Genomic DNA, 16,111 nt, shown 5'->3' on the forward strand with positions numbered 1-16,111 from the left:
GGAAAACCACAAAGTGTGGCTGCCTCTCTCCTCCACCCTGCTCTCCAAAACAGTCACACTAACAGCATGCATGGAACCAGGTTGCTGCAGCAGGCATGTGGACTCTCCCACCTTCTTCCTACCTCCAGGTTTCTCTCCACAACTAAAGGCAGCCATTTACATTCCTACCCTCTCCTGTTTGTGATTCAGAGGACCCTTCTGCAAGGAGGATGGGGGGGGTGATTTGATTTCAGGATTTGGCTTTTCCACCTTCCCTTTCCCAAATGCCTTGCTGAACAGAGATACCTTTCCTTTTCTAGCATGTCCGCTGCTGGGTGTCTGGTTATTTTGATTGTGAGATATATCCACTTAATGCTAAAAGGGCACATGATGTTCTTTGAGGCAGGACAACTGTACCAGAGCCATTTCAGGTTTTCCAAGTCACTCTCCTTAATGTGGAAGAGGTTTATATGCCCTCTTCCACCCAGCTCAAAGAGACGTGTGTCATTGGGTGTGGGTAGAATTTAAAATAGGGCTGAATCCAATGTTGCTGCTCTACATGTGCAACAGATTTCCATGTGCCCAGTAGAACTTCCTCTCTAAGCCTCAAGATCAGCTGCAAAGGGGTCCCTCTGGAGCAGATTTGGGGGTGTTGGGTTCTGCGGGGAGGAGGGGAAATGGAAGTTGTGTTGTATGAGTGGAACTCCCTTTGGTATAGCCCATACATTCCTTTGGGCTGTTTGTATTCTGCTAAGCCACAGAAGATGTCCAGTAAAATGAATTACAGTCATACCTCGGGTTGAATGTGCTTCAGGTTGAGCGCTTTCGGGTTGCGCTCTGCGGCAACCTGGAAGTAATGGAGCACGTTAATTCCGGGTTTTGCCGCTCGTGCATGCACAGACACTCAAAATGACATTACGTGCATGCACAGAAGCGGCAAAACGCGATCTGCGCACGTGCAGACGCGCCGTCGCATCTTCCATTCCATTCAGGATGCGAATGGGGCTCTGGAACAGATCCCATTCGCATCCCGAGGTACCACTGTATCTTACTCATTTTGTATATCTTGGTCCTTCAGACTAACATAACTCTGGAGAACTAAGCGTGAGGGAGAAAATAGGCTCCAACAGACTTAACAAGTGTTTATTTTATTATTCCGTGCCAATATACAAGACACTCGCTTATCCAAATGTAAACACAAAGAATGGTGCTCTGTTTTTAAAGACTACATCCAGGTCACTACATATTCAAGAATTAGATACAAATCAGACTTAGGACTTTTATCTCAGAATAACTCGGTAGTGTAAATGTTAGATCACCTATCCAAAGTGGAAAATTTACCAACAGCCATAAGGTAATGCTGTTAATCCTGCATGCCTGGTACATGGTTGAAGGTTTAACATTCTTTCTAACAAATGCATTCCCAAGTTTGGGGTATAATGAAAGATAATGGTTATAGAGTGTTCGATTGTGACATGTGAGACCAGAGTTAAACTCAACACTCAGCTGTAAAGCTCCCTGGGTAACCTGGGTCCAGTCATTGTCTCTTGTCTTAACCTATCTCACCAGTTTGTTGTGAGGATAAAGTGTCTCATCTTGTTCTCCTTTGAGGGATACACATGTACGCAATAAATGCCCACCACTACCATATACTAAAACCCATAGTTACAACTATTTAGAAGGATATAATTCTACAGACCATGCTTGTGTGATGGAGGTATTGGAGCTCAAATGTATTTGCAGACATCCTGCCATAGCAACAAAGCTCACAGTTGCAGCATTATGTTCCCACACAGGCCCAAACTCTGATGGGAGGTGGTGGGGAATAAGCAAAGTGGAGGGAGGGAGGGAGGCAGTGAATCTTAGTGGTGGAAATGTTCTGTGGGTTCGTGTACAGGGAAGAGGGACTGGAACAGGGAATTGACCAAGCCCATCAGAGGTTGACGTTTTAGCTGTAGTGGCAAAACTATTCTGGTACAATTAAAGCAGGGTGCTGAGATTGAACTGTACAATGAAATCTGCAAGATACTACCACTGATGTGCATTGTGTGTGTTTTTAAAAGGATCTAAAAATGCAGCCTGAAAATGTGTTGCATTCAGAGTCAGGGTGACTTGATATATTCAGTGGAATTTAATTAGGCATCAAGCAGTTGCTTCATCTATGATTCACCTCTAAGCTTGAATTCTACTGTTGAGTAATTGCCTGTAGAGATTACACAGTAAGATGGGATGACCCTTCGCCTGATAAATGATCGTAGGGCTACGCAATCAGGGCATTGCGTAGTAACATTATGATTTAAAAGAGAACCTTACCCCCCTCCACACCTTGTACAAAATGGTAATCCAGGCATAGGGACTCCTTTCCCCCAGTTAGACTACAAGTTATGGCACAGTAAATGAACATTTATTTTGGAACCTCATACAGTGCACCACTTCATGAGATTCATCTGGACAGAAGAAATAAGCTACAAGGATGGATTCCTCTCATCACCTATCTTCTGTTCACATTTAACTGCATACCAAGTATGCACTAAATTATTATCACTTGATGTTAAAGGAAATAGCACTTAATTTTCTGGAATGTTGCTGTAGCTAAAATCATGAAATACTGTACTGAATATCATTGTGTAGCATAATGAAACTAAGCCTTTTCATTTATTTCTTCTTCAGTGAAAGATGAACAGTTGTGTTTTTCCTTCTACTTGAACACAGTTTGGTATAAATGTTTATTTTCCCCACTGCCAGAATTCGGTTTACCCACAGTTGTGTGTACCACTAAACCTTAAAGAATTGCTGTTCTTTCCATTTTCCTCTAGGGGGCAAAGATTAAAAACTAAGCTATTTTATTCCTATATTCTCCAAAAGTTTGTTTTTGAAAGCAGCTAAAGAGGAACCAGTGGTAGCCTTAAAAACAGAGCAGGAGTTGTGTGGGAGCCAACAGTGTGCCATCACAGATTGAGATATTCCAGCACAAATACTTGTAGAATCTTGTTGAGGTTGTCAGTGGTTGGCTTGTCAAGATTTTCTTCATTGTCTTCCATGGTGTGCCACACTCTAGGGAAAGGAGCTGGGATCAGGTGTAGGATTGGAACCCCTGGAGGGAAGAGAACAAAGATGATGATTCTGGAGATTACTGGACTTCTGGGCATGTACTTTACTTGGTTATATAAACACAATAGCACTGTGGTGTTACATTCTAGTCCAGTGATATTTCTTTAGTGAGTATTAGATCAGAAATAATTCCAGAGCTTACTGATAAGAGGGTAAAGAAATTAGAAATGCAACCATATAAAAAATAACTTTTAAAAAATGATTTCCACCTTTCAAGCCCTACAGAAAATGCAATAATATCACATCATTAGTTAATGCTGAACATGTTTATATTTTAATGTTAATGCAGGTATGTATAAGAGTCTGCCTTATATCCCTTCTGCCATTGCCCCAAGTTCTCATCTTTCAGACTCTGCTGCCAAAAGTATAATGTATAAAAAGTTGTCATACCTCTTCTTAAAAATGGAACGTGGTCATCCTCTACTGGATGTCTTCGTAAGTCAGGCCGGAAATAGGGCCTTTCAGGAGAGTAATTGTTTAGCAAACCCAAAGCAACGAGGTTTTGTTCTGCAGGTTTTTAAAAAATAAAATAAAAAAGTTTAAACAGTGTATGGCAATATTTTGTTAAAAAAGCCAAGACCCTAAATTTGAAATGTTTTAAACATTTTGACCATCCTTTCCTAACCCAAGGTCCCCAGATGCTAGCTAGAAATGATGGGGGTGTAATCTAACAAGTGGGGCTCGAAGGATAGGGAAGACTAACTTTGATTCACAAATGAATAATACACACCCCACATACAATTTCCACAGCACAATGGCCTTGTGAATGATGCAGCCCGTGTCTTGTGGGGAATTATCAGCCAAACAATGCTACTAACACGAGTTTGACCAAACTGCGGGAAGCAGTGGAAGGCAGGAGTGCCTGGCGTGCTCTGGTCCATGGGGTCACGAAGAGTCGGACACGACTAAACAACAAAGCAGCCAAACAAATGCATATTCTTGCTAGTTAGCATGAGAAGGCGCTAATACCACAGAGCTGAATTGTTGATAGGCAGACCATAGAAATACAAGTGGTAGAGAGCACTCTGTGTGATGTCATTTCCCCTCATTTTCCTGGAGAGGAAGGGACATAAAATGCTTCCTGTTCCTCTTTTCCTTTGACCAGTGTTGGATGCAGACATGTCTCCACTTGCTCCAGCTCCAGGCACATTCCTGAAGCTGCTTATATTGTAAATATTTTGCCTGCATAGATTTGCGGCTGCCTTTGTTGTGATCCAATGCATAATTATAAAGTAAGTAAATATTATTTTTAAACTTACTTTACCAGTTGTTGCCTGATTCTTAAGCGGGTTAAAAGGGGGAAAGCCAACTTACTTCATAGTTGGATTTGCTCAAAACAAGGTTTTATAGCCTAATTCCTATTAATTTTGCTGCCAAGGGTAGGATTTTGAAACTGTTCAACCCAGATGTGTGGGAGGAATAAATTACAATGAATATAACCTCTCCTATCTATTAAAACCCATCCCCACATGTACTACCTGTGGCCCTCCAGATGTTGGTGGACTCTCAACCCACATCCTTGACCACTGCCCACAGGGGCTAGTGCTAAAGGGACTTGTAGGCCAATGATGCCCCATCCCTGATTTATGACATCTCAGGTTGAAAAAAAACCAGTTTGGGCTTCTCATATGAAGTACAGTCATCCCTTGGTTTTTGAACAGCTTAGTTCTTGAACGTTTTGGCTCCCGAACTTCACAAACCTGGAAGTGAGTGTTCCGGTTTGCGAACTATTTTTGGAAGCCGAACATCCGACGCGGCTTCCAATTGGCTACAAGTGCTTCCTGTAGCCAATCAGAAGCCGTGCTTTGGTTTCAGAACGTTTTGGAAGTTGAATGGACTTCCGGAACGGATTCCATTCAACTTCCAAGGTACAACTGTACTGCTAAATGCTGGCCGACTAGCATCCCATGCTAGCAAACTCACTATTTGGGTAATATCAGCATAGATTTTTATCTTACAGAGTTGGGTCTGGAAGCTTAAGAAAGAAAGGAAGAACTTGGCTATTGTCTCAGATGTTTATGAAATATGAACTCTGCTGTGAATCAGCTGTAGACGGTTGTTTATTGTTTCAGCTGCTTTGTTTTTTTAAATGAATTAATTCATTGATTTTAAATGATTTGATCCTGTGAGGCTTATGAATATTTTAATAAAGAAAATGTGAGATGGGTTACAATATGATATGTGAGTACAATAGTCAGAAATTATTCTTCTTATTAAGATTCCACCCCAAGGCAAAAACAATTGCCATATACAGAGCTGTAAAATTTGGAGAGTAATTTACAGCCAGAATTTAACTCCTACACACATGAAGCTAGAAGAGCTTAGAGTTCCTGTTATGGCAACCATTGTTTTTTAAGTCATTATGTTTTGCATAATCTGATCTTACCGATCGCTTCAAGTCTCCCCAGCCACCGGGCTGTGTTCAGAAAGTAAAGGGGGAATGTTGGGTTCCGAGCACCGATTAAATCCAGTAGCACAAAAAGATCCTATGAGAAATCAATAAAGAAATAGGCCTTTTAAATGTCACTCACAGAACCCTATAAATATGTCGTACTGACTGGCCCAAATCAGGGAGTGTTGACAGACCCACGGTTTATCCACACATACCTTTCATGTTTCCAGACCCAATCCACACTTTAAAGCTTTTTTTTTTCTCTCCAGAGTTTTCCCCACAAAAACCCCCCCACTCTTTACAGCAGAATTGGAGCAAACGGCAATCTGTGGAAAACCCAAATTGCCATTTCTTGCACTTAGAGCTGGTTTTCGTGGGGAAGTTCTGGGGCAAAAAAAGATTAGTGCTCAGACAAAGAGCTTTAAAATATGGGCCTATGCCTGGAAAAAGCGAGGCAAATAGTAATTGTGGATAAGCCCCCAGAGACATTTTGTGACACAGCCATTCACATGGTTGAACATTCACTATGGACAGTGGCTCACACACGGCCCAATGGCTACATACTGCTATTTGAAACATGGAGATGATTTCTTCCACAATTCCAGTGAGAGAGTAAGTTACATGCCAAATTGCCTCCCTTTTAAAAATCTACAAGACTTCGGAGTGCTTAATTTTGGCTGGATTATGCCCAAGTCATGCAAAAAAAAGAAAGAAAAGAAAATGCTCTGCATCCCATAGCTATACCCATCAAAAGATTGTAAAGCACTTTTCTGCCTCCATATACCCCGTATCCTTCACCAAGCAGAGGCTTCAAAACATTTCAGACAGTTGCACCAATGAGAAAAGAGAAATCTGTGTGAATATATATATATATTTGCTTTCGTAGATTTTCACGGGTACAGGGGTATATACACACACACACACAACATTTCTCAGATTTGTTGTCTAGATCAGTTACTCTAGCGCATGCACCTCACCCCACTTCCTTCTCCATCCATAAAGTTCTCACTTACAATGCCCTGAATCTGAGTTGTATGTGCGGCGCCTGGAGGGTGTGGAGTCGATGCCATTTTTTGGGCCAAGTGCCGAGAGCCATATAAAGAATCTGAAGGGGACCATCGGACAAAAGCTTCTTCGCCGTCGAAGAAAATGAGCTGCAGGGAGAGATCTGACTTGCCATTTGTGACGGCCTTCTGTGGGATGAAGGACGGAGGACAAAATGCAAGGTCAGTTGCCATGCTGTGGTTCATGGTTAATGCAGAAACAACCGCAGAAAAGAACAAAATACCTTCAGACAATGAAGCTGCGTGTCCAAGGAACGTGCCAATTCTAGCATCATAGCACAGGGCACCGCTGAGTCGGTGGCTCCGACAAACACTTTGCCGTCCGACTGTGGTGGGAAGTATTTTGAATCGTAATGGCAAGCAAGCACCAAGTGGCGCTTGGCAAGGGGATTGAGGGTGCTGATGATGTTTGAAAAGGTGCGGTATCCGTAAGGAGTATGGCTCTGAAACGTGTCTTCTTCAACTACCCAGCCAGCCTGTAGTCCTTGAAGACGATGCTTGATATGCTGAAATGTATACAGCCACAAGTCAAAGGAGGCAAACATTTCTTATTTTCAAGCAAAGTTGTATTAAAAAAAAACTGCCTAGAAAGGTGTGTCATTATCTACTGAAATTCAACACTGAAAGGTTAAAGGTAAAGGAGCCCTGGATGGTTAAGTCCAGTCAAAGGCGACTATGGGGTTGTGGCGCTCATCTTGCTTTGAGGCTGAGGGAGCCGGCGTTTGTCCACAGACAGCTTTCCGAGTCATGTGGCCAGCAGGACCACTTCTGATGCAACAGAACACTGTGACGGAAGCCAGAGCGCACGGAAACGCTGTTTACCTTCCTGCCACAGTGGTACCTATGTATCTACTTGCACTGGTGTACTTTCGAACTGCTAGGTTGGCAGAAAGTGGGAATGAGCAACGGGAGCTCACTCCATCGCGGGGATTTGAACCGCTGACCTTCCAGTCGGCAAGCCCAAGAGACTAAGTGGTTTAAACCACAGCGTCACCTGCATTGTTAGCCGTATGCAGAGTAGAACCGTGGAAATCAAGGGACTTAAGTCTGGAAGGCCAGATTCAACTAAGCTGGAGTTCACAAATCTGCTCTGGAGTATCAAGAGAGCATCTAGAACACAGTGGGAAGGGAGGGGGATACTCTTGCCCAGCAAGCAGAAATCGGAAGAGCACAACGTTAAATTTGTCCCATGGATGCCAATGTGTCTACTCTGACCGTACCACCCTACCCATTATTGGGAGTAGAGGGGGTACGTTGTTCTAAATTGTTTTTAACATTTTGTTTTGATTGTTGTAACTCACCCTGGGACCTTGGGGTGAAGGGTGGGTAATGAACTGGAATTGAATTGAATTGTAATAGTTTGGGCCAGTTAAAGTCCAGAAGATTAAAGGTTGTTCAGTGGAGGCAGCCAGAGATAAACCTTGGTTTCCACTTGGTGTTAGCGGTGAAGTTAAGATGACGGAGCAGTTGGCTTGCTTGCCTCCCTTTCCTCTCCTAATGCTGGCTACAGCCTCTGCTGTCACAGAAGGCAACCAGGTTTGGGACCCTAGCTGCTGTCAGTTAATGACATTTAATTGTCCCTCATTGATGTTTCCTTAGCAACGTGTCTCATCTGCTTTAGAAATGGTCCCTGCGGCACATTTCATGTTATTGGAATAAAGGTTTAACAGGGCCTCTTATATAACACTTCGATACGTATGCGTAAGAATCATGCTGTACAAATGAAGGGAGATGTGACTAAAGGATAGCTCTTGATTCACTTCTATGAAATCAAGCCAATGAACAGGAAATCCTGGATTCAGTGCTTATGAGAAGCAATATGAGAAGCAATAATTAAATAAGATGGACCAGCAGTAATGAAAACATGATGCTCAGTGGATCCCTCTGTGCATTATGAGGAAGGAAGCCCCAGTAAATTACATTTAAGCCCAAGATCCGGAGAAGCTGATGCACCGCCATCTGTAAAACTAAGCGGGTGAAGACCTCAACAGTTTTTGGGTGGGAAGTCAATAACCTTAGAGATTACTGAAGGAACAACAGAATACTAATGAAACAAAAAAGCAGGAAAATGCACACAAGAATTCAGGACAATCGTTCACCTGTCCTGTGGTGGAGACTGATATCACACACACACACACACCAAGAGAAGGAGAGAGAGAGAGAGAGAGAGAGAGAGAGAGAGAATATGAATGAATGAGAATGAATATTGTCCACTCCAAGCAGATAGTGCTAACCTGCTATTTGACATTGGAAATCTGTACCTAAAGGAGACATTCTGGTAAACCCAATTTTCATTGAATTGCATAATTTAATAGTCTTTCTAGGAAGTTTTTACTCTGATATTGTTCTTCTCCCCTAGCAATACAGATTCTTGTCTGTACATGCCCGGTGACTGCTGTGCCAGAGATGTCACTGTTTTCTCTTTGTTTGGGCTCTCTGCCAGTAAATCTCCAAGGAAACTACAGCACTAAATGCAACAGATACTCTTTGAAACTGGCTACCCACCTCCCCCTCATCAACTGCAGATCATTAAACTCACCTGTCTTCAGGTTGCAACTGCAACAAGATGGCTCGCAGCTGTTTGAGGGCCTTTCCAAGGGATAAATGCTCAGCTGTTACACATTCTGTGTTCACTTTGTGCAACTTCCCTCAAAGTTCTACTTCCACTGAAAATATTTTTGATATTTCCAATATGCAGCGTAGCTATTTGATTGCAACTGAGGAATACAATTCTTCCTCCAGCTAGCAAAGCTATGCCATCTGGTCCATTATATGGGAATGTGATATTATATTACTGGTGCTAGATCAGATATATTTATTATTATAACTATTATTTATTATATTTATATACCACCCTTCATCAAAAGATCTCAGAGTGGTTCACAAGATAAAAGCACAAATAAGTAATGAAAACAAAAACAACAAAGCAATACAACAGTTGGAAGTGGCTTCTTGCTATGGTCAGGTAAAGGTAAAGGACCCAACAGTTAAGTCCAGTCATGAACGACTCTGGGGTTGCGGTACTCATCTTGCTTTACTGGCTGAAGGAGCCAATGTTTGTCCACAGACAGTTTTCCCAGGTCATGTGGCCAGCATGACTGAGCCGCTTCTGGCGAAAAAAAAGCAGTGCATGGAAACGCCATTTACCTTCCCGCCAGAGCTATTTACAGTGGTGCCTCGCAAGATGAAAAGAATCCGTTCCGCGAGTCTCTTCGTCTTGCGTTTTTTTCATCTTGCGAAGCAAGCCCATTAGCGGCTTAGCGGCTTAGCGCTATTAGCGCCTTAGAGGATCAGCTGATAAGCGGCTTAGCGGCTTAGCGGCTCAGCTGATAAGCGGCTTAGCGGCTTAGAAAAAGGGGGGGGGAACCCGCAGGAACTTGCAAGACATTTTCGTCTTGCAAAGCAAGCCCATAGGAAATTCGTTTTGCGAAGCACCTCCAAAACGGAAAACCCTTTCGTCTAGCGCGTTTTCCGTCTTGCGAGGCATTCGTCTTGTGGGGCACCACTGTATCTATTTATCTACTTGCACTTTGACGTGCTTTTGAATTGCTAGGTTGGCAGGAGCTGGGACCAAACAATGGGAGCTCACCCCGTCGTGGGGATTCGAACTGCCGACCTTCCGATTGGCAAGCCCTAGGCTCAGTGTTTTAGACCACAGTGCCACCCGCGTCCCTTCTTGCTATGGAGGCTATGTTCTGTTTCTACTGCCAGAGGCAGTATGCCTCTGCATCCCAGTTGCTAGAAATCACAAGTGGGGAGTGTGCTGTTGCCCTCTTGTGAGCTTCCCACGGACATCTGGTTGGCCACTGTGAGAACAGGATGTTGGGCAGCTGGGCTATTGGCCTGTATCTGCAAGGCTCTTGTGTTCTACAGAGTTGGGAGGGCCAAGCCACTGCTGTGAATGCAGAGATTCTTATGGCAAAATGTGACCTATCTATCAGGTTGTTATAATAGACCATCGTGTGAGTAATTTACCGAGAACCAGCGTACTTAGAACTGGTGGACAGAGGTATCCTGGAAACAGAAAGGGAAGGATTATTGCAGACTCACCTGACGCACAGCATAACTGCCGGGTGATCCAGGATATCGCTCAATCAGTATCGGGTGCAAATCATTTTGCCACATTCGGTTGATATCTGTGTGAGCAGCAACTTGTTGGATGCTAGTTGCATTTAAAATGGTTGGACGGTGGGAGTACTGAGGAAGGAATTGGAGGCGAGATTATTTTAACGTAATAAATAATCATAATGAATGACTGGATGAATTTTGCTATAGTGTTTTGTATATGACAGTAGTGTAGGAAGTATGATTTTAAAAATACCCATTAGCAGTTTTCTATTAAAATAATCATCCAAAGTGTCAAACAATGGAAGTATGTATACACATGCACCCCCCCAAAAAAGAGAAAAACATAGAAACATATCAGCACAATAGTTGCTGCATATAACTGGTGGGATCCAGACTTTGCTCCGAACAATAGAGAGGCGGGTTGGGGACCCTCTGGAACAGGTATCCCTCAAGGGCCAATGACAGAGGCCCAAATCCTGAAATGTTCTGTGATTGGACATCATGTATCGAATCAGAACACAGGAGCTCAGAATCCTTAGTCCAGACTCAAGCTCAGGCAAACACAGACCACTGAATACATAGCAACAGTAATAGATAAAAAACACTTAATGAAGATTGCTGGCCCATCTGTTTTGGTGCTTGGTTCTTTTCAGGTGACCGATACAACAATCTTAAAGAATAAACTCTCATAATAAAGATCTTATTGGTTATCTGTTACTTGCACAGACATCCATTTCAGGCTTTTCCATGCCACTGTGCCAGCAGTCATAACTAGCAGCCTGGGGCTGACTTCAAGAAGCTGGAGTATGTGCAGTAACTTCCTAATTCATCTGAAAGCAAAGTGGAACCTCAACATTAAGGAAAAGTCATGGGATAGAAAGGGTGGTGGGACTTCATAGCATATGGGGACTGTCAAGAAGGGTGGTAAAAAATAAAAGAAAGGCAAGGCTATGCAGATGAGCATAGCTGAGGTAAATAAGCACGCACATATGTACATTTGTGTTTTGAAAGTGTGAGCACATTATTGTGTGTACTGATAAAAGTTGGGATGTGTATATGATGTGTATTCCTGTAATTACCATGTCTTTGCTCCTGCCTGTTACAAAGGTCAGCTTTCTAGGTATCTGGGGATATCTGGTGGGTCTACGTCTTTGAAGTTACGGTATGCAAATAGCTTGGGAGAGAAGTCTCGAAGCTAAACAGAGAGGGTCTTTGCGAATTTTAATCTTCTTCTTTTCTTAATTTTTAGCATGCTCAGTTTACTGTGATTCTTAAATTATAGCTTTCTTGAAGTATGAATAGTGGAAAGCATTATGCATCTTAGCCAACAGGGCTCTTTGAACCACAGTGAGATTAGAATGATGTTAGCGGGGAGAAATGAGCACACTTAGCATCAAAATCAATAAAAGACACATACGGCAGCAATCTTTCTGGCAGGACCAAACAAACATTTACTGTAGCCAGTGACTGCCATTACAGTATAAGACAAAATACAGTAATGCTGTAATCATGCTAATGCAGAAGAATACGTTTCCTTTGGAAGCACAAGAGATAAATGGAGAAATGGAATTGCTAGGTCTGATCACTGATTAAAGGAATTATAGTTTTGAAAAGTTGTAAGATGTCTCCCCTCCCTATTATTTCATGTTGTAAGCTGAGCTGGGTCTCCTTTTGAGTAGAAAGGCAGGGGGGTGTATATGTACATCTTCTCCCCCCCCCCCAATTTTTTTAAAAATAAATTAAAGATTCACATTGTGATATGCATGACTTTCTTTATGGGTTTATTTAAAAAACAAATAAAAAGGAGCATTAATAGAAAACATAACACACTTCCAGATGACTACCATTTTGGAGTGGGAATCAATCACATACAGTTATAATTGCTTGGGATGTTTTCTGCAATAAATGCAGTACCCCCAAATATCAGACTTTTTGTGATAAGGAAAGCGATGGGAAGACACATTGGAAAATGTTTAACATTGTCTAGCCTCCTCACAAACAAATTAGGATGAGTGCCCAATATACTGGTAATCTGAAAGTCCCCAAAGAACCAGGCTGTGATATATAGCCTGGGTTCTCTGACCACCCGTGCAAGGGCTGTTGTGTGAAAATACTGGTTGTGCATCCAGTGCAACAGCTGTGCAAATGGAAGTGTATTATGCAGCAGGAAATATAGAAGTTACAGCAATCTGTGGTACGACGGGTTTCAAATGTGCTTCAAAGATATAGTGTGTACGCAGCTGCTGAAAGGGAAAAGGAGGTAGCACTAGATTTTGAGCTGACACATGGGTGACAGGCAGTAAGTTAAAACAACGGCAGCAACTGAAATGCCATGTTTACTTGCCCTTAAGTGGATAAATTCTGCCGTTATTTTTCTGCCTACTTTGGCATAAATCCTGGACTGCATCTGTGGCCCCATTGTATGTGCTTTAACATCATATGCACACAGAAAGAGCCATTATTTTATAAGACACTTTGATGTCAGGAAATCATATGTTCTCTTAAAATGGAAGATCAGAAACAGCAGAAAACTAGACAGCACTTAATGTTGGCCAAATTATCACAGACTTCAGAACAAAGATATTACAAAAGGACAGCATTAGGAACTCTCTTGTGAACAGGGGGCAGGGGAATCCATATTTAGGCTTGGCATATGATCTTGTAATAAGGAACTTACAAATGCTACCTTGCTTGCCATAGCCTGAAATCTGGGATGGGGAAGCTATGGTCCTCCAGACTACAATTTTCCTTGGTTATGCTGGGTGGAGCTGATGTAGGTTGGGGTCTAACAGTGTGTGGGGAATCACAGGTTCTCCATCACTGCCCTAGTTTACATCAAACCTGGGACAAAAGCAGCAAGGGAAGGAGTAAATAATTGCTTGTCCTTAAAAACATAAGGCTTAAAGACGCATCAGGGCTTTCTGTGACACACTAGTATTAAGCGTATCGTCTACTGCGGTTAAAAATAACCCACATTTCCCCATTGCCTTCAAAAGGAATTGAATTGAACCCAGGAGGCCTGGTATCTCAGGGTCTAAGGGACTAATTTGCATTTACTTTATGCCAGCATAAGAGCGCTAACCAGGCAGTAAACATGTAGCATTATTGAATGTAATGCAATGCATTATTAATACAGTAGGATAGCACATAAGTTACAATTTATAGGCAAGTTTGCATGAAGTTTCAAAACATGCTTCCTGAACTTATGCTATTTGGCCAGTCAGAGACCCTCCCCAAAACACAATGCAGGGCATGTTGATTGTTCAGCTTTGCACTTGCATCGGTGGCTGAGCCAAACCTTCTACAACCACAACCACACTTAACAGCAGCACACTGTCTTATGAGAGTCTTGTCCAGTTCGGTTCAGAATGGTTATCATAGGGGAAAAGAAGTGTGTGTTGTTAAATAAGGTTGAAATCTGATGTGCCTTGGAGTAGCAGGGCACACCTGACACCCTACTGCCCTCTCATTTTTTATTGTAGGGTTTGTTTAGTTTTGTTGGTAGGGGAGGGCTGCCTGTCTTTTGGAGGGGGTGTCCTGCTTTCTTCGGTCTGTTTATTTTGGGGTGAGTAGGTGCTGATTTGCAGAGAGGGGTTCTGAACATGCCCAGTTTTTTATTCAGTGAAATAGGTATTTTGTGGTGCCCATAACCATTTCTTTAGATTTGAAAATGTTCCTCTGGGGCCAAGAAAGTTGGAGGCCCCTGATATACCCACTTACTTTGGAGAAAGCTTACTTAAACTCAGTAGGAGAAAGCTTAATTAAACTCAATATATAGGATTGTCCATTAAGTGTTTGTCTCCATCAACAAGCACCTTGATATATATAAAATGGTAATCAGATCCATATATGGTTATAACCATATAACCTAATTTTATAGCTCCAATCTAGTTACAAAGTTAGCCACCATTTTAGTTTCTGAGCAGATTTGGAGAAGCTTAATTTGAGATTCCTGGTACCAGTATATACCAAGTGTGTGCTCTAAGGTTACCTCAAAATACAGTGCACCATTCTGGTTTAGGATTAAGTCCAGTTGAACTCATTGGGACTTCTGAGTGTATGCAGAATTTGACTGTTGTACGTGCATTGTAGGTTGTATTGTAGGGTGCATTGTAGTTGTAGTTTGTCCTTTTACTTAGTGGATTTGTACCCTGCTTTTCTTCCATCATGGAACTTCACACACACAAACACACACACACACACACACACACACACACACACACGCCTGCCATCCAGGCACCAATCAGACCCAGAACTGCTTTCGAAAGACTGGCATATCATGTGCCTTCAGACCATGCCCTCTTTTGATTCACTGTGATTCACTCTTAGCCTGTATCTAGAGTGCATTTGCTTGTCTTTCCTTCCTGGTTTTTTGGGGTGCTCTGCATTGTGTCAAGATGATTGGGCTGTGTGGGTGGCATTTACTTGTACACCACCCTGCCAGATCACCTATTTTTAACATACACAATCGCCCTACTAGATCATCTGCCTTAAGGCCCTTCTGAGAAATCCACATATAGAAACATACACAATTATATAATAAGTGGAAATATAAAAGACATAATAACTGCTGGAACACCACAGAGAGTTCATTCCTCCCACACACCCATATTATCATCTTAAAGGCTCACCTTGGCACCAGTGATTTGCCAGTAAGGATAGAGAAATCTGATGCCTGATAAACTATTTTAAATCCTGTAAAGCCATGGTGCCTGAGAGGCCTGTGACCTTTGCCCACACCAAATCCCTTCATCCCTGTCACTCCCTCCCTCCACATGCTACACGTAACCCTCCCCACAGAAGCAAAATTACAAAAAGCCACCAGAGAGAGGGAGACCCCTGACATACCTTTTCCTGGGTCCAGTCCACTCGTCCACTCACGAGCTGAGGGAAAGAGGCCAGGGCCAGGGAGAGTGTCCAGGCCAGGCATAAGGATGCTGCAGCCTGGCTGCTTCTGCCTCCCCCAGCCATGCCTCTTCGGAAACGGCTTCTCCTGTTTATGTGGCAACACCCGAGGCTGCCAGTTCTCTCGCTGAGGAGGATCTCTCTGCGCAGACAAGAAGCAGCTTCGAAGTACTAGGCTGGAGGAGGAGGGAAAGGGGGCAGAGCTGGAAGAGCAGGGCAGCCTTTCAGCTGGGAGAGCAGGCATGAGATGTGCGCGGCTGCATGTGATTCACCCGGCAGCCTCTACCTTTGCATCTGCTCTCGTTAATTAGGCACCTTTTCTGCTTCTTAACATGCTTCCTGCCTGCCTGCCTGCCTGCCCTACAGAAAATGGAGAGGGATGTTTATTCACACATCCAATCAATCCAGCTTCGCCTATCATTTCCTCAGGGAAGTGAATTCTGTCCCTGGCACCACGTCAGCAGCATCAGGAGGAGGACATATGACTAATTCCTCAGACTTGGGCAGCAGCCACAGCAGGATGGTCTCTCCCCTCCCTCATTTCCTCTCCTCTTCCCCCAGAGATACAGGGAGTGTATAAGTGCTATGATAT

The 16,111-nt window shown here is 43.0% G+C and overlaps 1 protein-coding gene across 1 annotated transcript; it reads right to left on the reverse strand.

Moving 5' to 3' along the window:
• Positions 1 to 1,108: 1,108 nt before the first annotated feature.
• QPCT (glutaminyl-peptide cyclotransferase) lies at positions 1,109 to 15,954 on the reverse strand. The gene is made up of 7 exons (XM_083732677.1): positions 15,463 to 15,954; positions 10,597 to 10,743; positions 6,771 to 7,052; positions 6,496 to 6,675; positions 5,477 to 5,576; positions 3,481 to 3,597; positions 1,109 to 3,073 (listed from the first exon to the last, which is right to left on the reverse strand). Exons 1-7 carry the CDS (start codon positions 15,583 to 15,585, stop codon positions 2,928 to 2,930), a joined length of 1,095 nt encoding a protein of 364 aa, XP_083588803.1. The 5' UTR covers positions 15,586 to 15,954; the 3' UTR covers positions 1,109 to 2,927.
• Between the last annotated feature and the right edge of the window lie 157 nt (positions 15,955 to 16,111).

Source organism: Podarcis gaigeae (assembly GCF_964106915.1).
Source record: "Podarcis gaigeae genome assembly, chromosome: 3".
Classification (NCBI taxonomy): Eukaryota; Metazoa; Chordata; class Lepidosauria; order Squamata; family Lacertidae; genus Podarcis; species Podarcis gaigeae.